This window comes from Ursus maritimus, unplaced genomic scaffold (assembly GCF_017311325.1).
Source record: "Ursus maritimus isolate PB19 unplaced genomic scaffold, ASM1731132v1 scaffold_17, whole genome shotgun sequence".
In the NCBI taxonomy this organism is placed as follows: Eukaryota; Metazoa; Chordata; class Mammalia; order Carnivora; family Ursidae; genus Ursus; species Ursus maritimus.
In genome coordinates, this window is record NW_024424119.1 from 25184532 (window position 1) to 25208228 (window position 23697).

Genomic DNA, 23697 nt, shown 5'->3' on the forward strand with positions numbered 1-23697 from the left:
ACCAGTTCAACTTTCAGCATACATATCTTTTTTTTTTTTTTTTAAGATTTTATTTATTTATTTGACAGGGAGAGAGACAGCCAGTGAGAGAGGGAACACAAGCAGGGGGAGTGGGAGAGGAAGAAGCAGGCTTCCGGCGGAGCAGGGAGCCTGATTAGGGGCTTGATCCCAGAACCCTGGGATCACTCCCTGAGCCAAAGGCAGACACTAACGACTGAGCCACCCGGGCTCCCCTCAGCATACATATCTAGACAGGTACGTTAGAAGCTGGGATCTGACTTGAAAATATTTTAAATTCAAAACCTTTTTTTAACTTAGAAAAGAAAATGATGTGCGAATTCAATGTAAAAACCCTTAACCCTTTAAACAATAATAGCAGCTCTTGGAGGATATTGAAGTTTAGGAGAAGGTGAACTGGACCCAAGGTCTAGAGCCGTATTGTGCACTGCTGTATAAAGCACGAGGTAAGTCAGGAGATAGAGAGGAGTGGGCTACATGAGCAATAATGGGGTTTGAGCTGTTTTCAGGATTCTGCCTCTCCCTCACTGGGGCTAAAAGAAACAATGCAGAATTTTGTAAACTCTCTCTTTGCCTTCAATATGTTTCACTGTATTTCTCTTTTTACACTGCTTCCTCCCCTCCCTTTATTGAAATGCTGCCTTCAAAATGTATCTTTTCTCCCTTATTTTATCCTACTTTCCATGGCTGTTCTCTGCCCTCTGTTGGCAGGTTCCTTTGGACCCATCGGTCTTGTGTGCAAGAGAAAATTCACATATAGTTAAAGCCCTTTTCTGCAGACCTGTCAGTCAAGCAGAGAGAAGACTGGAAGGTGTGTGGTTTTGGTTTTTCATTTCATTTTGTTTTGTTTTTGTTCTAGTTTTCTTGGAATTCTTCAGGTCTGGAGGCATGGTCTGGTGTAGAGCAAACCTGGTGTGGTCCAAAGTTAGTTGTGAAATCAGGTAAGTTGTAAAACTGTTCAGTGCTGAACTGGGCATCAGTTTGGGGCCTCAGGGCCTGTTGTGGACAGGGTTAGCATGAGCCCAAATCCCATGGTGGTCCCAGAACTCAGCAAGGGTCTTGAGCCTCCTTTGGCCTGAGTGTGACTAGAGGTAGGATTTTTTTCTGCTAAGGAAGAGGGCATTTTGGAAACCACAGCAGCTTCTAGCAGCTAGCTGATTTGATGCTCAGAAGTTAAGTTCTGGATGAGAAAAGAGGTGTTTGGGCTGGCCCTATCCTAGAAGACATTATAGGTAGTGTCTGTAAAGTAGTGGGAGGCCATATGAAACCTACAGAGAGGAAGGCAGAGCCTGGCCAGGTGCTGCTCAGGCTAGCAGCGTCTTTAGATTTCTCAGGTTTTCTATGAGTTACAGTGGGGTCACCAAATACAGCCAAAATCTTTTTGCCCACAACAGTGAGATCAGTGATCACTTAGATAATGGGAATATGTAGATAACCAAAGTTCTCATTTACATAATATTTTCAGCCTCTCCTCAAAAATGAAAAAACGAACAAAAACCTTTCACTGGATGTTAATAAGAAACTGCATTAAACAATTAACTTTTATTTCTCTGCCCTTTCTCACTTTCTAGTATTAGTGGCCAGTTGGAAGGAAGGGGGCAAGATGATTGAAAGTTTAATCCCTAACATAATTTAGAGTTGTCCTTAATATTCAGAATAATGACATATCATGTACTTGAACTTGTGTGGGAGTCTGGGCAGCAGAGTGTTGGTCCTCACTAGGGTCCGCAGGTGTTCCAGAGAGACTTGTCTGGGTCTCTGGTGGCCATTACCCTAAAAGCATAGCCTCATACAGTAAGTTCATGAGTTAGCACAGTACAGAGCCCCACCTTAGACAATATTAAAGCCTTACCTGGATTCCAGTCTCTGCTATTAAAAAATCATGAGTGGTTTCCCTCTCCAGGACTTAGTTTTCTGTTAACTTTTTGTTGTTGTTGTTTTGTTTTTTTAGGAGGCTCTATGGCCAACCTGGGGCTTGAACTCACAACTCTTAGGTCAAGAGTCATATGCTCTACTAATTGAGTTAGCCTGGGATCACAGCTTTCAGTTATCTTTAAATAAGGGGATTGAACAATATATTTATAAGACTGCTCCTAGCCCTAAAATTCGGTGATTCTGGCAGAGGTTGTGTCATTATAGATGGCTTCTCTTATTAAGCTGCATATAGTTGTTTAAAACATATCATGTGGTTGATGTGATCTGAAGTTAGAACCATGTCTTTTCCAGGTTGTCCCATCACCCTTTTGACTGTTTCATCCTTCTCTTCCTTGCTCAGATAGGACAAAGTTCCTTTTTACTAACAGCGTGAGCAGCTGGAATTGGAGTTATCATCCCTCTGTGTTAAAGAAGTCCTGAGGCTTCCATCTCTACTGCACTTGGGGCAAGTTGTTGCTAGGGGCTTGCCTTTGGCCTGTGAGCCCAATGGATCCCAACTACATGCTCCTCCAAGGTAAGGGCTGTATTATTCAGCTTTTCTTGTATTCATCCCTACAGCTTGTGCAAGTCAGCCAGTGTTCAATAAAGAAATATCACAGCTAAGAATAAAATGTCATTGTCCTTAATTTCCCCCCCAAAACCACTAGGTGTCGCCTTCATCTCAGAGAAACTAGGCCCCTCCTCTCCCTGCACACCTACACGCCCTCCCTCTACTCTTGGAGCTCTCACAGCTTCTTGGCATAGTGATTTCTGGAGAAGAGGCTTGAAGGGGGGAGACAAACTGTGGCTCTCGCAAGGGGGAGGAGAATGGATTTATATGCATCTCCTTTATGACAATTTGAGAGAAACTCTCCAGGGTCCCATAGCAATCCCTCCCAGCAACCATGATATCATCCTTCATAAGCTGTTCTCAGGATCAGATTGGCATGCCAGATATGGGGTATCTGGGGGAGAGCCTTCTAGGTTGGAGGCTTGGGAGCAGGGTGGAACCCAAAGGGGATACAATGGGCTTCCATTCCTCCGGGGGAATGGTCTGCTTAGTCAGTCCATGAGCTGTTGTCAGGTGCAAGCCTGGGCTGTGCAGGGAGACAAAAGAGGAGAGGCTGTTCCTGGGCTGGGTCCCTGGAGCAGATGGTGTGGTTGAGGCCTAGCAGGGTGTGGTGGGCCTCTGAGGACATGGGAGACTACAGAAGGGAGCATGGGGAAGGAAGAGGGAGGTTGGAGGGTTGAGTTCTAGGAAGGAGACCCACCCGTGGACTTTGCAAGGACTCAAGGAAAATCAGTCATCGGAGTCCCTTGGTCCTGGAGGGGCCAATCTTCCAGGTAGCAGGCATGTCTTCCTGGTGAAGGAGTGAGAGGTTGCTGGCAATGGGAAGGGTGCTATGGTTTTACTAGGTGGAGGACTAGTGAGGATACCAAATATTTGGGGATTCCTGACTGCTTCCTGAAGACTGGAGTGTTGGAGGGACTCAGGGGAGTTGAGAGGGGACCCTAAGAACAGCGGGATACGCTAGTGGGGAGAAGAGAAGTTCTGGGCTCGTAGCACTGTGCAAGATGGGGAGAGAGTGGCGGAGTGGGCCAGGGGCTTGGGGGAGACAGGGGTAGGCCCTTAAAGTGAGAGGACGCCCAGGAACCTCGCCGGCCTGGGAGGCCCTTGCGCGGAGCCCCCGAGTTGTCACTGGGTAGGTATGAGACCTGGGATGTCCCTGGGCGCCAGGGTAGGGGGTGGGGGGAGACAGCAGGCGCCGGAGGGTGGGGCCGGAGGGGGAGGAGGAGGGGCCGCGGGGGAGGGGGCGGGGAAGGCGCGGGGCGGGGGCGGGGGCGGGGGCGGGCGGCCTGCCCGGGGAGTCACACTCGGCCGCCGCCGCCGGCGCAGCGAGCGGAGACGGGCCCGGCCGCGGCGACCTGACCTGGACGAGCGGCGCGCCTGGGGGCCCAGGCGGGGGGCGGGAGGAAGCGCCGGGCAGTGCCGGCCGCCCGGGCCCAGGAGGAGCGGAGCAGAGAGGAGCTGGGACACGGGCGGGGCCGCCGCAGCTCCGGATGGGACCAGCGCCCTGGGCCCGTTAGTCCAAGCAGGAGCTTCAGGAGAAGCCTTCACAGGGAGATTTACCCTGCCTTTTCCTCTCCTCTGGCCCAGGCCTCGCTTCGCTCCCCGGCCGCCCATGGTCCCAGTCCTTCCGTGGCGCGGGCCCCCTCCCACCTTATCCCCCTTTTCGCAGCTCCCAGCCCTCCTAGCCCCTTCAGCGGTGAGGCCCCCCCGGGTCTTTTCTTTGTACCAGCCTCCCCCCCACCCCCACCCCATCCCAGTCTCGGATCCCCCTTTCCTTCTCAGCTTTATCAGGCTCCTTCACCTCTCACTGCCCCCATCCCAGTCGCAGGCCCCCTTGGTCCCTCCTTTTTCCTGCCACCCTACTCAGCCCTCAATCCTTGCCCCAGGCTTCTAGACCCACTCCCTACCTATATCCCTGGGGCTTCCTCCCATCTCCTCCTCTCCCATCCCCACTGCTTTCTGTATCCCAGCCTACCTAGCTTATCCTCACTTCTCTTCCTGGCCATCTTCCCCAGGTTCCAGGCTGGGTGGTGCTTGTGCCTCCCCGGTAGGCCGGAGTGGCGCCAGGTTCTGGGGCTGGTGGGGCTGCTGTTTTCTCCCCATGGCACTGCCATCACTCCTGCTGTTGGTGGCAGCCCTGGCAGGTGGGGTGCGTCCCCCCGGGGCGCGGAACCTGACGCTGGCGGTGGTGCTGCCAGAACACAACTTGAGCTATGCCTGGGCCTGGCCGCGGGTGGGTCCTGCTGTGGCCCTTGCTGTGGAGGCGCTGGGCCGGGCACTGCCCGTGGACCTTCGGTTTGTGAGCTCTGAACTAGATGGCGCCTGCTCTGAGTACCTGGCACCGCTGCGCGCTGTGGACCTCAAGCTGTACCATGACCCCGATCTTCTGTTGGGCCCTGGTTGCGTGTACCCTGCTGCCTCTGTGGCCCGCTTTGCCTCCCACTGGCGTCTTCCCCTGCTGACTGCGGGTGCCGTGGCCTCTGGTTTCGCAGCTAAGAATGAGCATTATCGTACCCTGGTGCGCACTGGCCCCTCTGCTCCCAAGCTGGGTGAGTTTGTAGTGACATTACACGGGCACTTCAATTGGACGGCCCGTGCTGCCTTGCTGTATCTGGACGCTCGCACAGATGACCGGCCCCACTACTTCACCATCGAGGGCGTCTTTGAGGCCCTGCAGGGCAGCAACCTCAGTGTGCAGCACCAGGTGTATGCCCGTGAGCCGGGGGGCCCTGAGCAGGCCACCCACTTCATCCGGGCCAACGGGCGCAGTGAGTGTGGCCCAGGCCATCTTAGGGTCAGGGGGAGGAGGGTCGCCGTATCCCTGGAGCTCAGCACTGGGAAATGGTGGATGGAGGTGGGCACTGAGGAGCTGGACATGGTGGTTGGGGTCAAGAAGCACAAGTGGATAGGGCACCTGTGAGAAGGTGAAGGGGTTATATTTGGGGAGCTCGTGGACGGCATAGGCAGATGTAAACAAGGAATAAGATTTAAGGTAGAATGAGAATGAATCCTGTGTCAGGGAAGAATGTGGGATTGGGCGGAAATTGAATTGAGGAGCAATGTGAAATGAGTGCCCTGGAGTAGTGAACGTGTATCTATCTGTGAGCAGAGACTTCTTAGACTGGGGCGCCAAGACTTGGTGGTGGTGGAAAAATAATGAGAACTCCATAAATGAACTTTTGGGTTTGGGAAAGACAGGGTAAAGCTGACACTGAGAGAAATTTTGAGCAGTCAGTGCCTTTGAGCCTAGGGAAAGGCAGGGCAGGTGGCGGCAGTGAGGAGGGCTGGGTGGGGGGCGACAGTCAGAGCTCTGGAAAGAGGAGGGGCTTAAAGCTGATAGCTCCCTTCCTCTGGGGTCTGGAGTCAGCCTCTGACCTCTGCCAGATGGTCCATAAGGCCCCAGGGTACTTACAACATAGACTCCAAGGAGGGGGGGATGGGGAGCATATGTTGGGTGGCTAGTAAGTTAGGGCACTCTCTTCCTTGCTAAAGATGGAAATGCAGATGGTTCAGAGAGGGGGCTGTGTGGGGACCGGATCCTTTCTCAGAATGCCCCTCTGTCTTGTACCTGTTCCCAGTCGTGTATATCTGTGGCCCTCTGGAGATGCTGCATGAGATCCTTCTTCAGGCCCAGAGGGAGAACCTGACCAACGGGGATTATGTCTTCTTTTACCTGGACGTCTTTGGGGAGAGTCTCCGTGCTGGCCCCACACGCTCGACAGGCCGGCCCTGGCAGGACAATCGCACCCGGGAACAGGCCCAGGCCCTGAGAGAGGCCTTTCAGGTATCATTTGAGCCAAACTTGGAGGAGGGGGAAGAGGAGCTTCTTCGGAGATTCTCTCTCATAAGACCCACAGAAACCCCAGGCACAGGGCAGAAATTATGAGCTACAGGAGGGAAATGAACAAGAGGCTTTTTGAGTTTCATATCATTCTTTCTTCTCCACTTTTGTGACTGTTCTCAGTGTCAGCACTACCTCCCAAGATCCCGGAACACTCTCCTAAGTCCCATTAGTAGACTATACTGTGAGGGAGAAAAGTTCTAGAAAAGACCTAATCCCAGACCCTGAGAGGACTTCCATCCTTTCTGGATAAGTAAGGCATGAATGTGGTACAATTAAGCTACAAGTCTGAGAAAGAATATGATTATGTGTCCTGAAACAGACACTAAGAATTTTTTAGTTCAATGTCAGCTGGGTTTAGGAAAGCCTTTTCATAAAGGAGTAAGAATCTGTTGCGACTTGGAAGATAGATGTCATATTTCTTGTCTGAGTGGGAGAGAGGATCCTGGCAGCCTGAGCAAAGAGAAAAAGATAGGAATGGGTATATTTGGGGAACAGAGAAGATACTGACCTGCCAAGAAAGAAGGGCTGGCTTGAAGCAGATATAGGATATAATGTTGCAGAGGTATAATCAAATTAAGTAGAGCTCTGAACCAAAGATTAAGGTACTTGGACTTGAATGTGGGGTGCTTGAGATTTTTTTGCGAAGAGAAATCTAGCGACAGAATTCAGGTTGGATTAGGAGAGGAGGAGGGTAGAGGCAGTAAGACTGCCTGTACTTGGCTCTCAAATGGGGTGAGGTGATATGGGCTCAAACAACAGTGGCAATAGTAAGAATGGGAAGAAATGAATTTATGAAATAATTTGTAGGGGAAATTGACATGACTCTGTTCATTTCACTCCTCTGCTCAAAACTTTCAATGACTGACTTCCTACAGAATAAAGTCCTGACTCCTTATTGTGACATTTCAGACTGTCTACAGTCTGTGTTCAGCGGAGTTTTTCAGTATTGCCTCCTGGTGCCCCTCATGCCCAGTACTCCAGCCAACCAGACCTCTCTCAGTTCCACCCCTGGGCCTCCCTCTCCTCTTGCCTTTGTGCTCTTTGATCCTTTCTTCTGGAATGCTCTTCCTTTCCTCATCCCAAATCTCTGCCTCTTCAAATCACACCCATGAACTGTTCCCTGATTTTCTCACCAATTTTTCACTGATTTATCCATATGAGTTTCTTACTTATTTATCCTTAACCCTCCTTTTCCTGAAAAGGATTTGAGGTGGCCTTTGGGCTAACTTTAAGGTCTTTTCACTTGGGAGTCTTTGAGTCTGAAATTCAGTAGATGTGTACAAGGGTTGGACTTTGGTTGTCGTCTTCTCCAATGAGTGAAGTTTTATGTGGCTGTCATTATACATTTGGTTGTATCTGACTATGAGTGACATGTCTGGGTCTTAGTCTGTGACTGTCACACTTGAACATGGGCAGTGGCAGGACAGGTTTTGTTTATGCTATAACTTTTGCCTAAAACAACCTTCTCACCTTTGTCTGTCTGGATAATGTGTGCGTATTCTCTAAGACTCAGATAAGTTATTTTCCCTTCATGGAAACAATCCTTGAATCCCCAGGTTGGACTGAATTTCTTATTCTTGTGCTTAACTCTGTCTCCTGTAGAATTTACCACATTATTCAGTCAGTGTTTGATTCATTTGAAGATTGACTCATTCTGTTAGTGCCTTCTGAGCACCTATTATGTCCCAGTCACTGTGCTAGGTACTGGCGTACAGTAGAGAACGTAACAGATGTAGTCCTTGCCTGAAGCTTACGTTTAATAGGATGGACAGATACTAAATAAGCAAATACATACAAACATAGGACAACTGGCAATGAATGTTACTAAAAAAAACAAAGACCAAAACCAAAAAAAAAAAAAAAAAAAAAAAGCCTCTCATGTGAAGGGAATAACAAGGGAATTGCACTTAAGCTAGTGTCGTCGAGGAAGATCTCTAGACTCTCCCGGATGGGAAGACTCCATAGCCTTTTGGGTTGTATTATTTTGTGTGGAAGGAATACCTCTCTTTCTCATCTGGGAATTCCTACCAGTCAAAGGGCGCAAGCACTTAGGGTAGGGGGAAATGAGATCAAGTCAGCTGACAAGTAGATAAATTAATTCTCAGTTTTTCCACTCACTGCAGGCATTTTTCAGATAGAAAAACATAGGGAGATTTTGCTAGGACACAAGAGAAGGGGGAATCGGCAATCAAGAATATGCTGAGGGGAAAATCCAGGCTTTGGGGTGGGGTGAGGGTAAGGGGGTGATGAGGTGTTCTCTGGAAAAGCTCCTTATCCTATTCCGATGTTGAAGCAGGGCAGGGGATAAGGGAAGTTGGGTGGTCAGCTCCAGCCAAGGATGAAAGAGCAGAGAGCCCTTACCCCAGAAATACCTGGCCTACTGGGGGAGGGGGCTCTGAAATTAAGTATATTGATAAGATTTTTCTTTCTCATTAAGCCATAGCTGCTTGATCATGCTCAATTTTGTATACCACGTGCCTAGCACATACTTACTGAATTGAATTAAGGTGTGTGTTGGGGAGAAGCGGGGATAGGACTAGGAATTCGTCTGCAGAAGAGTAGAGCTGGCAGGTACCATAAACCAAGATGATCAACCAGGATAGGGAAGAATAAGTAGATCCAACAGAACTAAATAAGCCGACGACCAGGCTATAAGGATCCAGAGGCCTAGGCTGTGCACTGGGGGCCTTCAGGGTCAGACACAGAGGCAGAGGTCACAACCTAGGTGACCAGCATGGACTGCATTGCAGAGGGGATACCAGCAGCTAGAATGGAAGTAAGCACTGAACCAAGGGCTGTGTAAGGCAGAATCTCTTCTGGAAACTGTTCCTTGCCTATTTAAGCCACTGTTGACAGTGCCTCCTGCTGTGGTGGGAGAGGCCTCACAAGTAGGCCTCAGGGCACAGGCTTGTGCACCCAGGTGCATGTCTGGCCTCACCGACAGCTACACCCATTTTGGGTACCCTTTGCTTGTGCTTTTCTCACCTGGGGTGCAGTGTGAAAAAGGACACCATTACCTCCTGTTACTGTCTTCTCTCTATGGAGCCCCGAGCAAGCACAGAAGTTCTCTGGAGGTTTTTTTCTTTTCTTTTCTTTTCTTTTCCTTTCCTTTCCTTTCTTTTCTTTTCTTCTCCTTTCTTTTTTCTTTTCCTTTCTTTTCTTTTTTTCTTTTCTCTCCTTTCCTTTCTTTCTTTTTTTCTTTTCTATTTTATTTTTTTTTAGTAGCTACTAACCACAACAAAACCATTGAGCATAGCAGTTTTCAAAATGTGGTCTTGGAACCCTGGGGGCCTCTGAAATCCTTTCAGAAGGGCCGTGAGGTCAAAACTATTTAAAACATAATACTAAGATGTTTATTTGCCTCCTCACTCTTATCCCTCCGCGATTGTACAGTGGAGTTTTCCAGAGCCTACGTGACATGTGATGCTCTTGTCAGCCTGGAAGCTGGAGAAGGTGTACTTGTGTGTTCTTGTGTTTTAAAAATTTGTCAGTTTTAACTTCTAAAATGTAAATATTAATAGATATAATCCATGTAATCAAAAGCTCTTTGTGGTCCTCAGTAATTTTTAGTAGTGTAAAGGGGTCATGAAGTCAAAAAGTTTGAGAACTGCTAGTCTAGCAAACAGATAAGCCTAGAGAACTATGAAGTGTTTAAAAAGCATTAAAAACCTGTTATCAGCCTTTATATTGAAATATAAATTGTGTCAAGCACGATCTTTTTGAGCTCTTTTACTGATTTTTTTTACATTGTCAACAATATCCTACCTTTCTATTTTTCTTTTATTCTTGAAATAGGTGTTACTGAACCAACCCTTCCAACCCCATCCTCAGCCCCCTTCTCCTTTTAGGTTTTGCCTGAGGGTGGGAGAGTATTACAAGTGTGTGATCAAGGATCCAAATGGTCCAGTAAGAATAATTACATTATGAAGCAAACACTAATCTAATGTAATGAATACATATTAGAAACCAACTTTATTATTTCCTACCTAGAACGAATTGATATAAAATAAATCATGTATCTGTGATTTATCTAGTATCTCTGTGTCCTCATGTACTTTCAGTGACAGGAATGAACAAAACTGGTAGAAGTGAGTAGATTTTAATCTATCATTTCACAAAACGCATTGATCTGAATGAAGTCTTGCCCTGAAGTTGTGATGCCAGTTTCCCATCCAAGGCAAAGGCTGGTCTCAGTGATTGTGCAGGCCTGAGGTGTAGGCAGAAGCCAATATGTTCATCAGCTAAGGAAGGGAAATGTGTGAGGTCAGTGGGTGCCAGGCAGGCTCCCCAGTGAGAGACAGAGATGCGCTGACTCGAGGCCAGTGAGGTGTGGGCCTGGCCGAGATCCCGTGTGTCATTTGCTTATCTGTGAAATGTGTTTGGGCATATAACTATGTTTTCTCTGTGACACATGTCTATTATTTAGTGACGTATAGGACCATGCCCGTATGCAGGACAGTGCTCAGGGTGGGTGTTCGACACGCGTTAAGTGAATGGGCCCACCACTTTTCACGGATGGAATCACTGTCTTCCAAGTATTTCCCTCAGGGGTCCTAGAACCTGAAATCTGTTTAATTCACTGGGTGGAGGCACTGTGTCCAAGTGGCCCAAAGGAAAATATCAACACTTTACTGATCACATTAACAGAGAGGAGCTGTTGATCCGTGTTGTCCTTGATAGCGAGTAGGTCCCCAGAAAGAATGGGACGGAGCAGCTGTGAGTGCTGTGGCAGCCTGGCAGGGAGGCCTGGCTGGTGGGAGGGGCTTCAGGAACATGAGGGCACAGGTTTGGGAGATGGAGTTGATATCATCTGTTTCCCAGGCTCCACCTTCCCGGAACCATGCACCTTTCATGGAGGAGTGCCATTCCCCTCTTCCCAGATGTACTAAACAGAAACCACACGTACATCACACACACGGGTGCATACATAACACAGAGCTTAGTATCCTTTCAGCCTTCAGACTCACCTATGTGTATTTTGTATCATGAATATTTCACTGAGCTTCCCTGTCCTGCTTCCTCTCTTCCCCAATGCCTATCTTGAATCCTGTTCACTCTCCCCCATGTGCTGTTGGTACAGACAGTATTGGTGATCACTTACCGAGAACCCCCAAATCCTGAGTATCAGGAATTCCAGAATCGTCTGCTGATAAGAGCCCGGGAAGATTTTGGTGTGGAGCTGGCCCCCTCCCTGGTAAGTAGATCTCTCTTTCCTGAGAGTCGGGCCAGGCTTTGAGGAAAGGCTCTTCTCCCTAACTCAGCATCAAGCCTTGGTCACGGAGTCAGCCCTATTTGGGGACTGTCTGCTGTCATCCAGGATTTTTCCTTCTGCTCTTCTGTCCAGTGAGGTAGGGATAGCATGTTAGGAATGAGAAGAGAGAAGGAAGCAAACCAGAAGAGAGAAGAGGTAGAAGGAGACCCCAGAGATGGGAAAGGGGGCTGGGGAGGGGGCCTGGCAGGACATTTGGAGAGCCCTGCTGAAGTTGCCATCCCTAGATGAACCTCATTGCTGGCTGCTTCTATGATGGGATCCTGCTGTACGCTGAAGTCCTGAACGAAACAATACAGGAGGGAGGCACCCGGGAAGACGGACTTCGAATTGTGGAGAAGATGCAGGGACGAAGATACCACGGTAATGGAGAGTGTCAGGTGGAGGCCAGAGCGCTGCTGTTGGGCCTGGGCGTGGTAGAGTAGGCAGAAGAAAATACAGATGCTAGGGGCAGAGGAAGAGTTAGGAGGGGTCAGAGAACATGGTGGAGGAGGATGTGTATTAAGAACAGGGGCGGGGAGGGATCTGAGGTAACTGGAGGAATCGGGGCACGGGAGAGGGGCCTAGGGTGGATCTCAGAGTAAGGGCTACTCTTTTCTATCTTAGGTGTAACTGGACTGGTTGTTATGGACAAGAACAATGACCGAGAGACTGACTTTGTCCTGTGGGCCATGGGAGACCTGGATTCTGGGGACTTCCAGGTGACGGGGGAGGAGGCAGGGAGGAGACTGTGGGCCCTGAATATCCAGCTTTCAGGGGTTCGGTGGGACAGAATCAAAGGTACTAGAAGCAGGGACTTATCTGCTGGAGCTCTATCCTGGGTGGGTGGTAGGCTGGGGAGAAAAGCAGCCAGATTGCTGGGGTCTGGGGGAGAGGCTGGTGGGAGCAGGCCTGTGGGCCCAGTTTTCTCTTTCCTCACAGCCTGCAGCCCACTACTCAGGAGCTGAGAAGCAGATTTGGTGGACAGGACGGCCCATTCCCTGGGTGAAGGGGGCCCCCCCCTTGGACAATCCCCCCTGTGCCTTTGACTTGGACGACCCATCCTGCGATAAAAGTGGGTGTGTGCGGGGGCTGGGAGTTATCCTTCCTTCCCTGCTTCCATCCTTTCATCTCTCCTCCTGGCCTCCCCACCCTTGGCTCTGTTTTTCCTCTACTTGTATACCCCCTCCTCATTCCTTTCCCTCAAGAAATCTCTCTGCTCCCTGAGCCCTGAGCACCAGCCCCTCCCTGTCCACAACGGCACACAGTCTTTCTCAGGGGCCCCTCTCTCCTTCAGCTCCACTTTCAACTCTGGCGATAGTGGCACTGGGCACAGGAATCACCTTCATCATGTTTGGTGTTTCCAGCTTCCTCATTTTCCGGTGAGTTCTGGGCTTCCCACTGACCTGCCCCCGCTCCCACCGCTCAGGCCTTCTGGGGGTTAATGGGACTCTTAGTTTGATGGTCATCTCTTAGGCCTAACACCTTCCTCTCTAGCTTTTCTCGTTAAGCTGTCTTTTAACCTAGGTGTTGTTTTCCCACTTTTGGTCCTAGCCTGGGTGTTCTAACGATGGGTTTCGCATGGGGTCTTCTAAGGGCGAAGGTGAATTTTCCATTAATGCTACCATTTTAAGAAAGGACTTTTACCTTCAGCCTCTGTGTTTTCAAATGAGCACAGGCCACATATCCTGTGCGTGGAGAACGCACCCTCCTGAGGCAGTCCTGTGCCAAGTCCCACCTCAGGTGTAATAGTTGCAGCTTCGGGAGCTGTGGGGAAGCCCCTGCAACCCCAGTGTTGGCTCACGGGGTGGTAGGATCGGCCTTGCCAGTCAACTGAGGTGTGCAGTCCTTACAGAAAGCTGATGCTGGAGAAGGAGCTGGCTAGCATGTTGTGGCGCATTCGCTGGGAAGAACTGCAGTTTGGCAATTCAGAACGATACCATAAAGGCGCAGGCAGTCGCCTCACACTGTCGCTGGTGAGCTCTGGTCTCAGCTGTCCCTCTGCTTCCCTCGGAGTGCCTGTGCTTTCGTACCCTGGACCTTTCCCAGCACATTGGCTTGTAACGATAGCCCCTGCACTGCCACCATCATCTAATGTTCCTTTCATCCTTCCGCCTCCATGTTGCCCTTGGCCCCAGCGGGGATCCAGTTACGGCTCGCTCATGACAGCCCATGGGAAATACCAGATCTTTGCCAACACCGGTCACTTCAAGGTGAACAGTCATCTGCTTGTTCTGGTCCCCACCATTTCATCCTGTCTCATCCCCATCTGTCACCTCTTGCCATGAACCTCTGCCCCTCATAACGTTCCTTTCTATACCTAGCTGAGCTCCTGGATGTTCCCACACTTCTCCTTTCCTTTCTCCTTTCTTAGCACCTGGGAACTCCTATGCTAACTTCCCTTTTCCCCTTTCACTCCCACCATCAGGGCAATGTTGTTGCCATCAAACATGTGAATAAGAAGCGCATCGAGCTGACCCGGCAGGTTCTGTTCGAACTCAAACACGTATGTAATGGGTATGGCTTAAGGGTGAGGGGCAAATAGGGATGGAGAAAAGGAGAGGGAAATAGTAAACTTGGCTAGGAAGGCAAGGGGCTTATTTGTAAAGGCTTTTAAATTGTAGGTACAATTAAGAGAAAGGTCCTGTCATGCAGTAGTTTATTTGTGTTTCTAATTTTAATCTCTTTCAATTCTTTTTTCCTCTCCCACCTTTTGTTGTTGTTGTTAGATGAGAGATGTTCAGTTCAACCATCTCACTCGCTTCATTGGTGCCTGCATCGACCCCCCCAACATTTGCATCGTGACCGAGTATTGTCCTCGGGGGAGTTTACAGGTAAGGAAAAGGTGGAGATTCTAGGGACGGGAGAGATAAGCCTGTGATAGCTAGTGGGACTAGGATAGTCACATAATCTATTCCATGTCACTACCAGGATATTCTGGAAAATGACAGCATCAATTTGGACTGGATGTTTCGTTACTCCCTCATTAATGACCTTGTTAAGGTGAGTCTTCCCTGCTCTTCCTTAAGAGTTCATCTGCTTTAAAAATGCCTTTGTTTCTTTTTTTTTTTTTAAGATTTTATTTATTTATTAGAGAGCAAGAGTGAGCACGAATGGGGGGAGGGGCAGAGGGAGCAGGAGCAGGGAGCAGAGGTGGGGAGGGCTCCCTCCCAGGACCCTGGGATCATGATCTGAGCCGAAGGCAGACCCAGCCACCCAGGCACCCCTAAAGTGCTTTTGTTTCTTGATCTTTCCTTTCAGTTTCTCCTTCTAGTCCTGTGAAAGTCCTGTTCTCTCCAGTTCCCCTTATTCCTATGGTTGGGTAATAATGGGTAAAGGGTCTGGAGTTTTTAATTGGGGGAGATTTATCTGCTGCAAAGAGTCCTGCACTTGTAAAGAATTTTTGTCATTCTGCCCTAGATATCTCACATCTCTTGCCATCATCTTTTTTTTTTTTTTAAACCTCTAAGAGTTTACATTAAGACTTCTTAGCTGGAAAAAGATGAATGAGGTTTCCAAACGTAATTCCCTCCTGATTTTTCTCATCATTTATTCTCTGACCAATATTTGGCAGTCACTGCTCTTTTTTTTTTTTCCAGAAAAACTGAAATTTAAAAAAGAACATTTACTAGTAAAAGTAAGAGAAACAAAGGAAAATTATACTAAATCTTTGGTATCTTCCCATATGTTAGTTTTTAGCAATTTTCAGGTGACCCAGTGGTGCATGGATTTGCAGAGGTATGAATTTGAATCTTGCATGGGTTGGACAGGTGTTTAGAGCAATTCCTCCAGCCAGTGAGCTAGCCTAGTGGGTCACTTGTACCACACCTGAAGCTGGCTTTGGTGTTTCTGTTTACTTCTCATGAGGTTATTTAAAAATTTGTGTGTGTGTGTGTGTGTGTGTGTGTGTGTGTGTAAATTTGCCATCAAGGGGGAGATAAAATATTAGGTAAAGTTGATATGGTGGCTGACTGCGATGATAAATACAAGAAAAACAGGACTCTTGAGAGAACCATGATTTGATGGAAAAGTGATTTAGAGCAAAGCCAGAAGCCTAATCCTTTCTGTATTGACAAATTTGGTGATTCCCAAAGGTTTTGTTGATATCAAAAGGAATAAAAAGGAGGAGTTCGCAGAGACCAGAGCTATGAATTGTTTAGGTCTGAGCTAAGTATTTAGACAGAGGTGTTTTGGTTAGCATCCAGAACACTGCATCCTTTGTCTGGTCCACCTGAACTGACTCAGGCGGACTCCCAGGGTTTCATTTTGGGAAGCACCACTCTGCCTTCTTAGGACCTGCGCCTTATCGTCCCTCATAGGCAACGGTTTTTCTCTTCTGGCTTCTGCACTGGCTTGGCAGCTGTCTCCTACTTTTGTCCACTTCCCAGGGTTTTACTAATTTATTATTTTCTCCACTGTCTCTCTGGCCTAGGATCCTGTCCAGTAGATTGCTTTCCTCCTCCATCCCGACTTGCCTGCCTGCACATGGTTATATGTTAAAGTCTACAACTGGCTGGTCTTCCTTGGTGCAGCTAGGTCTCTTGATACCTGGGTCTCTAGCCGTGACTTCCTAAGTAGCAGCCATACATTTGAGGCCATCATGGGTGTCAGTCATATCATTCTTGGAGTTCATCCTCATAGTTCTGTTCGCTACTCAGAATACTGACTGCCCTTTCCCGGGCGGTAACTGATAGATCCCCTTGTCCCTCCCCTTAAACATTTCTCCTGTCCCTGGTGCCAAGGTGCCAATATACTGTTTATGGTGCCAAGAAGGGATGACTCTCCTATTCTGCCTGCTTCTTTGGGTAGAAACTTACTGTAAGGGATGCCTTCCAAAAGTAGCTTATTGTTTTTATGGTCCCGAGATCTTTAGACAGCTAGCTAATGCCCATCTCGTGGAGAGGGGGATATCCTAAGCCAGATTCAATCTAAACCCATGACTTGATCTATATCCCGCAGGGCATGGCCTTTCTCCATAACAGCATTATTGCATCCCATGGGAGTCTCAAGTCCTCCAACTGTGTGGTGGATAGTCGTTTTGTGCTCAAAATCACAGACTATGGCCTGGCCAGCTTCCGTTCAACTGCTGAACCCGATGACAGCCACGCCCTCTATGCCAGTAAGCCCTTCTCCCACAACCCACTTTTATATTTCTCCTCTGGCCTTGATCATTTCCACCTAGGGAGGGTGGGAGAGGGAAGTGGAATGACTGTAATAGGGGAAGCATATGGGCTTGGGATACTCTTTTTGAGGACCTGGCCAGCCTATTCCCTCTTTTCAGAGAAGCTGTGGACTGCCCCAGAACTTCTCAGTGGGAACCCACTGCCAACCACAGGCATGCAGAAGGCTGATGTCTATAGCTTTGGGATCATCTTACAGGAGATAGCTCTTCGCAGTGGCCCATTCTACTTGGAGGGCCTGGACCTCAGCCCCAAAGGTGAGAGTCAATCTACTGCCCGTAGACTCCTCTACCTGGGGGACCCTATTCTTCATCCAAACCGTTTATCACCCTCAGAGATTGTCCAGAAGGTCCGAAATGGTCAGCGGCCCTACTTCCGCCCGAGCATTGACCGGACCCAACTGAATGAAGAGCTAGTATTGCTGATGGAGCGATGTTGGGCCCAGGAACCAGCTGAGCGGCCAGACTTTGGACAAATTAAGGGCTTTATTCGCCGCTTTAACAAGTGAGAGGGCACTCAGGGGCAGGGGCTCCCCAGGGATAGAAGCCTCATCAGTCTTGGTGGATGAGGTGGGGCTGGTGGGGCCTTAGAGGGTGGGTTGGGTAGGAAGTCCTGGGAGTCTTGAGAGCCTGGGAGCAGGTAGCATATCCTGGCCTCCCCCCCAGGGAGGGCGGCACGAGCATATTGGACAACTTGCTGCTGCGCATGGAGCAGTACGCCAATAACCTGGAGAAGCTGGTGGAGGAGCGCACACAGGCCTACCTGGAGGAGAAGCGCAAGGCTGAGGCTCTGCTCTACCAGATTCTACCCCAGTGAGACTTTGGTCACCTTCCCAGATTTTCCTTTGGTATTCTCCTTTGTTGGGTTCTCCCTGATCAAGCTCCTGAGAACTCACGTCCCAACTCTTAGAACCCTGCTTTGTTTCATCCGGACACAGTGAACTTTCTGGCTATAGACCGTGTGTTTTCATTCTGTCTCCAAATGAGCTATGCTGCCTTCTTCCTGGCTTCCCATCCCTTCTTTTTAGGACATGGCTCTAGCAAGTGGATGTAGAACAATTCCAACTTGAGACATTTAGCCCCCATCCCCAGGGGTCCCCTTCCAACCCCCCACCACTTAAATACTTTACCTTGAGCTAGTCCCAGTCACCTTCGTTCTCTTCTACCCGGCTTAGCTTTCATGTTATAATGCATCTCTGCTCCAGCCATACACACCTTTCCTCTCTCCTCCTCCCATCCTCTTTCTCTGAGTTTGGCCCTTGCTTCCTAGTTCAGTGGCAGAGCAGTTAAAACGGGGAGAGACTGTACAGGCTGAGGCCTTTGACAGTGTTACCATCTACTTCAGTGACATTGTTGGCTTCACAGCTTTGTCAGCAGAGAGCACCCCCATGCAGGTGAGAACCAGGAGTGAGAAGTAGGGGGCGGGATAGGGATCTGGGGGAGCTTTGTTGGGGCATAGGGAGCCTTGATAGTAGGGGAGATTCGTTTGTTCTGGAGTTCCCATATTTCGTTAGGGCTTATGGGTTAAGAATTCTTAGAAAGTTAGGCTCAAGTCTCAGGGGCTCTACTTTCCCATCCTTGTTAGGTGGTGACACTTCTTAATGACCTGTATACCTGCTTTGATGCCATAATTGACAACTTTGACGTCTACAAGGTGAGAGCTGGGGCTACCCTCCTCCTGAGACCACCTTGAAAACCCAATCTCCTGGAACCCTACATGCCTTACCCCGCTCAATGGTCAGTTTGCCCTCCTGGGTCTCCAGCACCCTAGTACTGGGGGCCCTTTGTAGACAAATGAACCTCTGGCACTCTTATTGTATCTGTCAGTCTGATTTCTTGTGAATCCTTAGACTGCCCTAATCAGAACCATCACAGGATTTAGCCCCTATCTGCCACTCTTTGCCTGGGGGTATAAATACAGCCTACCCATCTTTTCCTTCCAGACACGGAAGAATCATATGGGATGTAGGTACAGAATGATTTATTAGGGTGAGGGACAAGCTACCTTGTAAAAAATTTCAAGTCATTGAATTGGCACAGGGTGGGCTTTATTGTGCTTCAGAGTAAAAACCATTGGGATTATAGGTATTGATTTTGTGACTAATTGTGTGGCCTTGGACAAGTAACTGGAAAGCTCCTTGAGCCTCAGATATTTTACCTATAAGTTGGGAATAATAGATTTATTGTGGAAAGTGTCTAACATTGCACAGATAATACTATTTCTGTCCCTTCCCTTTGGACTTACTCTGCTATTTCTGTTATTACCGTAACATAGAACTCCCATAAACCCTTTACCTAGATTCACCAGTTATTTATATTTTGCCCCATTTGCTTTATTTTTTTAAAAATCTATATATCTATATAATTATTTTCTGGACCATTTGAGAGTAAGTTGCAGGCAGAGTGCCCCTTTATCCCCGAACAGTTCAGTGTCTAGCTCCTAAAAACAGGCCTTCTTTTGTATAGCTTCAGTATAATTAACAAAGCCAAGCGGCTGCTTTCTTACCTTGCACAGTTCAGGCTGTCTGAGGCCTGTTTCAGTGGGCCTGCCTGACCTCCTCACCAGCCTCTGTGCTCTTCAGGTCAGCCCTGTCTTCTTGCTTCCCATTTCCTGACAGCAGAACCTATTTGTCCATGTCTTGTTGCAGATAGGATATCCATTCATTCAGCAAATGCTTACTGAGTGTTTGCCAGTACAGGGGTGGGGTAGGAGGATTTAAAGATTCCTTTAAACTGCACCCCCGCGCTCCCCCGCCAATTCTCAGGACCATGGCACTTACTTTCTAATCAATATTCTGGCCTCCCAGGCTGTTAGGATGACTCATAGTGGTGTCCAGCTTATCTCCTTCTACACTTCCCATTCCCACTGATACACATAGAGGTGACCTTTTAATCCCCATCTCAATCAGGTAGAAACGATTGGAGATGCCTACATGGTGGTGTCTGGCCTCCCAGGCCGAAATGGTCAACGCCATGCCCCGGAAATTGCTCGTATGGCCCTAGCATTACTGGATGCAGTTTCTTCCTTCCGCATCCGCCACCGGCCCCATGACCAGCTGAGGCTACGCATAGGGGTCCACACGGGTAAGGCTGACTCTCACTCCAGCCTGCGGGTCTGCTTTTCCCAGGCTCTCCCAACCTGTTTCTTCTCCTAGGGCCTGTGTGTGCTGGGGTTGTTGGCCTGAAGATGCCCCGCTATTGTCTTTTTGGAGACACGGTGAACACTGCTTCCCGCATGGAGTCTAATGGTCAAGGTAAAACATTAGCCCTTAACCCCAGCCTCAGCCTCAATGTGTGTTGTCCTTTTCTTCTTTTCAGAGTTCTTCCAAATCTCTCAATCTGAGAGACCACAGTTCCTGACTGCCCCATCCTTGGACATATTTTGGTTCTAGTGCATGTGTCCTGGGAAGACTGAGAGCCTCCTGAGGGGTGGTGGTTTGGTAAAGCTCTCACCGATACCGCCAATTCTTCTATTGTCTTTTCTTTGATTCATCTTCCCACCATCCCCGCACCCCATTCCACCCCAGCCCTGAAGATCCATGTCTCCTCTACCACCAAGGATGCCCTGGATGAGCTAGGATGCTTCCAGCTAGAGCTTCGGGGGGATGTGGAGATGAAGGTGATGGCAGGCCATGGGGAGGGGTCATGGAAAGGGAGGATGAAAGCAATTATGGGGACCGTGGGGAAAAGAGAGAGATAAAGGGAATAACACAGAAGAATCTGAATTATCTTCACTCCCCCACTTCCAGGGAAAAGGAAAGATGCGAACCTACTGGCTCCTAGGAGAGCGGAAAGGACCCGCTGGACTCCTGTAAACCCTAGTTCTTCCCAAATCAGACGGTCTCCTGCTGCTGGTACCTGGGTGGGCAGTGGTTACCATCTCTCCATGCACCAGAAATGGACATGTCGTGTAAGATGGAAACCAATGTGCACAAAAACCCTACCTTATATGGAAGCTATGGCTCTTTGCAGCTCAGGCTTGTACATATACCTGCCTCACTCTGGCCTGGTTCCCTTCCTCCTTACTTTCTGTAAATATCTGTATCTAAACCAGAATATTTTGGCCAAATATAAAACAATAAAAAATGTCATGGTGTCATAGTCTGGGTTAGGGGCAAGTCCAAGGAAAGGTTATGGAGTGTGAACATGGTAATGCATGGAATCACTGAATTAGCAGTCTCAGGGTGAGAGAGAACCCTTTATGGAAAGCCCCTTCGCCAAGTACAGACGGAATTTACTTCCTTCCCACCTCTCCAGTACAAACGGAAATAGATTCCGTATCCCACATCCCTCTTCCCTCCTCAACCCTTAGATAATAGTTCTATGCATTTCACCACCCTGTTCTCCCTGACAGGCAAGGGAAGATATTTCTCCCAGTTGGTGGGAATAATCCTCAGGTTCATAGGGCAAAGGCTGCCCCAGAGACAAAGGCACTGGGGTTGAGAAACTGCAGTTCTTCCGGAATGGCGTGTCCAGTGTCTTGATGTTACTGACACCCTGGAGGAGGGCCAGGATGAGGACAGATCCTGCTCTGTGCCAAGCCGGTACAGAACAGCCTCCTCCCCTCCTCCTCCTCCTCCTCCTCCCCCACTCCCAACACCCTCACACACCGGTAGCTGTGGTGCCCTCTGTATCCAGAAGGTTTCAGGCTGCTCCTGACGGTAGTCGTGAGGCTGTAAGGGAGAAAACCTGAAAAACTCTTGGTTTGAACCTCCCTCCCTTAACCTCTGCTACTTTCCCACAGCCCATTAGAGCCCAGCTGTACAAGTGGGAGGGGATAACCTCTCACCTTGGTTGGGGCAGGAGGCCCAGCGTGTACCAGCTCCTTTCGGTAGTCATGGTGTGTCACAGACTCGACCTCAGAGTGCTTCCTTGTGGGTTCCTGCTCTGCCTGCACCTCTTTACTATACAGTCCTGGGGGGTGTCAGAGCCATTCTTCCCAGATTTTTGTCTTCCCCCTCCCCTCTACCCTTCCTCCAGTCTCTCACCAGATCTGATGGTGCAGGAACATCTCCAGCATGGCTTCACGCTTTCCTGTGGGAGGGCAGGGAATGGAGAGAGTGGGGGAGTCTGGTTAAGAAGCAGGCCCAGAACAAACAAATGTGAGAAAAGGAAGGAAAATCATGGGGTTTTACCCTTATACCCATTGGACAATCCATAGTCTTACTAGAAATTCCTTCCTCTCTCTTTTCTCTAATGGGCTCATGCTGGCCCATTCTCTCATGCTTCCCACCTCGAATTGGCTGATAGTAGTTTCGTGAGGGCTGGTATGAGTCTTTCTGGGTGGTGCTGAAGGACATGGGTGACTGTAGCTGCAGCGTCAGCAGTCCCTGGTGTCCATGTCGGAAGAAGAAACTCTCAGAGCCATCCTGCATGCTTGGGACTTGATCCAGGTGGTTGGTGGCTCTCTGTGGGCCCCAAGTTGAGTGACCATGATATCCTTTATGGTACCCACCCTCATCATAAACTATTGCCTCCCCCAGGAAATTGGGGGCAGTCTTTAGGAAAAGGGAAGTCAAAACCTTAATACCTCCTCCTCCCAGTTGTAGAGAAGGCAGTGGCCACGTGGCAGTGTTTCATTGAGATCCCTACACTTTCCTTCAGCCTGGGGGGTCTTCCATTGCCCTCGGGCACTAGGTTCTGAGACTTGCAAAAATTTCCAGGGTTGTTTCTGAGGTTCCCGGTGGCAGTAGTGATTCCAGGAGGCATAATTTGGGACTAGCTCTGTCCCAAGGTTTCTGAAGCTTGGGAGATTGTAGGGGCTGAGCTCAGGGTCATGGCCACCGTCTGGACTAGGTCCAGAGTCAGTGGCAGGACCAGTGCCTTGACCAGAGTCACAGCCAGGGCCAGAGCCATGGCCAGGGCCAGAACTGGAGCCAGGAACAGGGCCAGGACTAGAGCTAAGGTCATTTGTAGTACAGGGATCCTGAGTGAAACGGGAAACATGGACGGGCTCAAAGTCAAGTGTCCTATGGCCTGTCTTGTGGGTAAAGCTGGCTCCAGGGCAGGGCTCCCCAGGAAGGCTGTCAGAGGAGCGGTCCATGAGAACGCTCGGCTCAGAGTAGCGCGCTAGGGTCTTCGTAGATAATGCATCGGTTTTGGCGGTGGGGGCCGCTGCAGCTGCAGTAGTTGCGGCTCCCAGGGCCGACCTAGGACGGCCACCCGAAGGAAACTGTTCTGAAGTAGACCTGGGCCCTCCAGCGTCAGGCTGTATGTCCAAAGATCTAAAAGAAAGCGAACGCGTCAAAGTTGTCAAAAGCGCAGCCCTGTAAGACCGCTACCTTTCTCGTCCCCTTACACCTGCAGCCAAAGCTACGGCTCTCACCGAGACCGCGATCCCTTGGTAGACTCAGGGGTCTCCATCTTCAGGCACCCGCTACCGGGTTGCCATAGAGACGGCAAATAATTGCAGGAGACTGCGCAGAACCAGAGTGGGGCGGAAGTGTTGGGTGGGGGTGGAGGCAAATTCTCTGCGGGGCGGAAGTCTTCAACCTGCCGCGGTCTGGGAAGTTTGCTTTCCTTTCAGACTCCGTTCCGCCTCAGCCCAGGTTTAAAGGTTCCGCTGGCGTAGGGCCCTGCCTTCTACACTTAAGCATGATTCTTTTGAGGCTTTCTAAGGTGGTTCTTTGTGTTGGATACAGGCACAGAACTGGGGTATCAGACTAAAGCATACTTGGTGTGCTTGTGTAGGGGCAACAGTAACTTCCCCTCAGTTCATTCTCAAAGGGAGGGAGTCTTTTAAAAATGTTTAAGGTTGAAAATACATCAAACAACTCAAAAGCAAAATGGTGAGACATGGGGATCAGTCAAAGGGTAGCAGCGTTTTTTGGTGTGATTACTTCTCCTTCAGTAAAAGGCCCTCACACTGACTATCCTCCTCTCAGATCCCCTTAGAACTTGGCTTGGCATCTGAATGAGAGCCA

At 49.3% G+C, this 23697-nt stretch overlaps 2 protein-coding genes across 7 annotated transcripts; one reads left to right on the plus strand and one right to left on the minus strand.

The window, feature by feature from the left end:
* Nucleotides 1–3990: 3990 nt before the first annotated feature.
* NPR2 (natriuretic peptide receptor 2) lies at nt 3991–20862 on the plus strand. 6 transcript variants are annotated; one of them, XM_008695193.2, is made up of 22 exons: nt 4237–5271; nt 6082–6287; nt 11428–11541; nt 11844–11979; nt 12223–12317; nt 12538–12670; nt 12893–12977; nt 13442–13571; nt 13734–13808; nt 14024–14101; nt 14325–14429; nt 14527–14598; nt 16555–16714; nt 16877–17032; nt 17111–17279; nt 17441–17587; nt 18045–18168; nt 18360–18428; nt 19684–19858; nt 19930–20028; nt 20302–20393; nt 20524–20862. In XM_008695193.2, exons 1-22 carry the CDS (start codon nt 4605–4607, stop codon nt 20587–20589), a joined length of 3153 nt encoding a protein of 1050 aa, XP_008693415.2. In that variant the 5' UTR covers nt 4237–4604; the 3' UTR covers nt 20590–20862. The 6 variants fall into 6 exon arrangements, 5 of the variants coding, with proteins under 5 accessions (XP_008693415.2, XP_008693417.2, XP_008693416.2 ...); XM_008695194.2 differs by having other exon boundaries at nt 4238–5271; nt 13451–13571; XM_008695195.2 differs by lacking the exon at nt 13734–13808.
* An 85-nt stretch (nt 20863–20947) lies between these two features.
* SPAG8 (sperm associated antigen 8) lies at nt 20948–22913 on the minus strand. Its single transcript, XM_008695226.2, has 6 exons — nt 22305–22913; nt 22008–22104; nt 21763–21808; nt 21564–21678; nt 21385–21447; nt 20948–21271 (listed from the first exon to the last, which is right to left on the minus strand). The coding sequence occupies exons 1-6, from the start codon at nt 22815–22817 to the stop codon at nt 21083–21085; spliced, it is 1023 nt and encodes a 340-aa protein (XP_008693448.2). The 5' UTR covers nt 22818–22913; the 3' UTR covers nt 20948–21082.
* Between the last annotated feature and the right edge of the window lie 784 nt (nt 22914–23697).

Excerpts from the sequence above, each read along its gene's own strand:
- NPR2 (XM_008695193.2), top strand. The coding sequence starts at position 4,605 with ATGGCACTGCCATCACTCCTGCTGTTGGTGGCAGCCCTGGCAGGTGGG. Across the intron at positions 6,288-11,427 it reads CCCTGAGAGAGGCCTTTCAG|ACAGTATTGGTGATCACTTA; the intron begins GTATCATTTGAG and ends CTGTTGGTACAG. Across the intron at positions 18,429-19,683 it reads ACAACTTTGACGTCTACAAG|GTAGAAACGATTGGAGATGC; the intron begins GTGAGAGCTGGG and ends CATCTCAATCAG.
- SPAG8 (XM_008695226.2), bottom strand. The coding sequence starts at position 22,817 with ATGGACCGCTCCTCTGACAGCCTTCCTGGGGAGCCCTGCCCTGGAGCC. Across the intron at positions 21,809-22,007 it reads CTACTATCAGCCAATTCGAG|GAAAGCGTGAAGCCATGCTG; the intron begins GTGGGAAGCATG and ends GCCCTCCCACAG. Across the intron at positions 21,272-21,384 it reads AGAGGGCACCACAGCTACCG|GGTGTCAGTAACATCAAGAC; the intron begins GTGTGTGAGGGT and ends GCCCTCCTCCAG.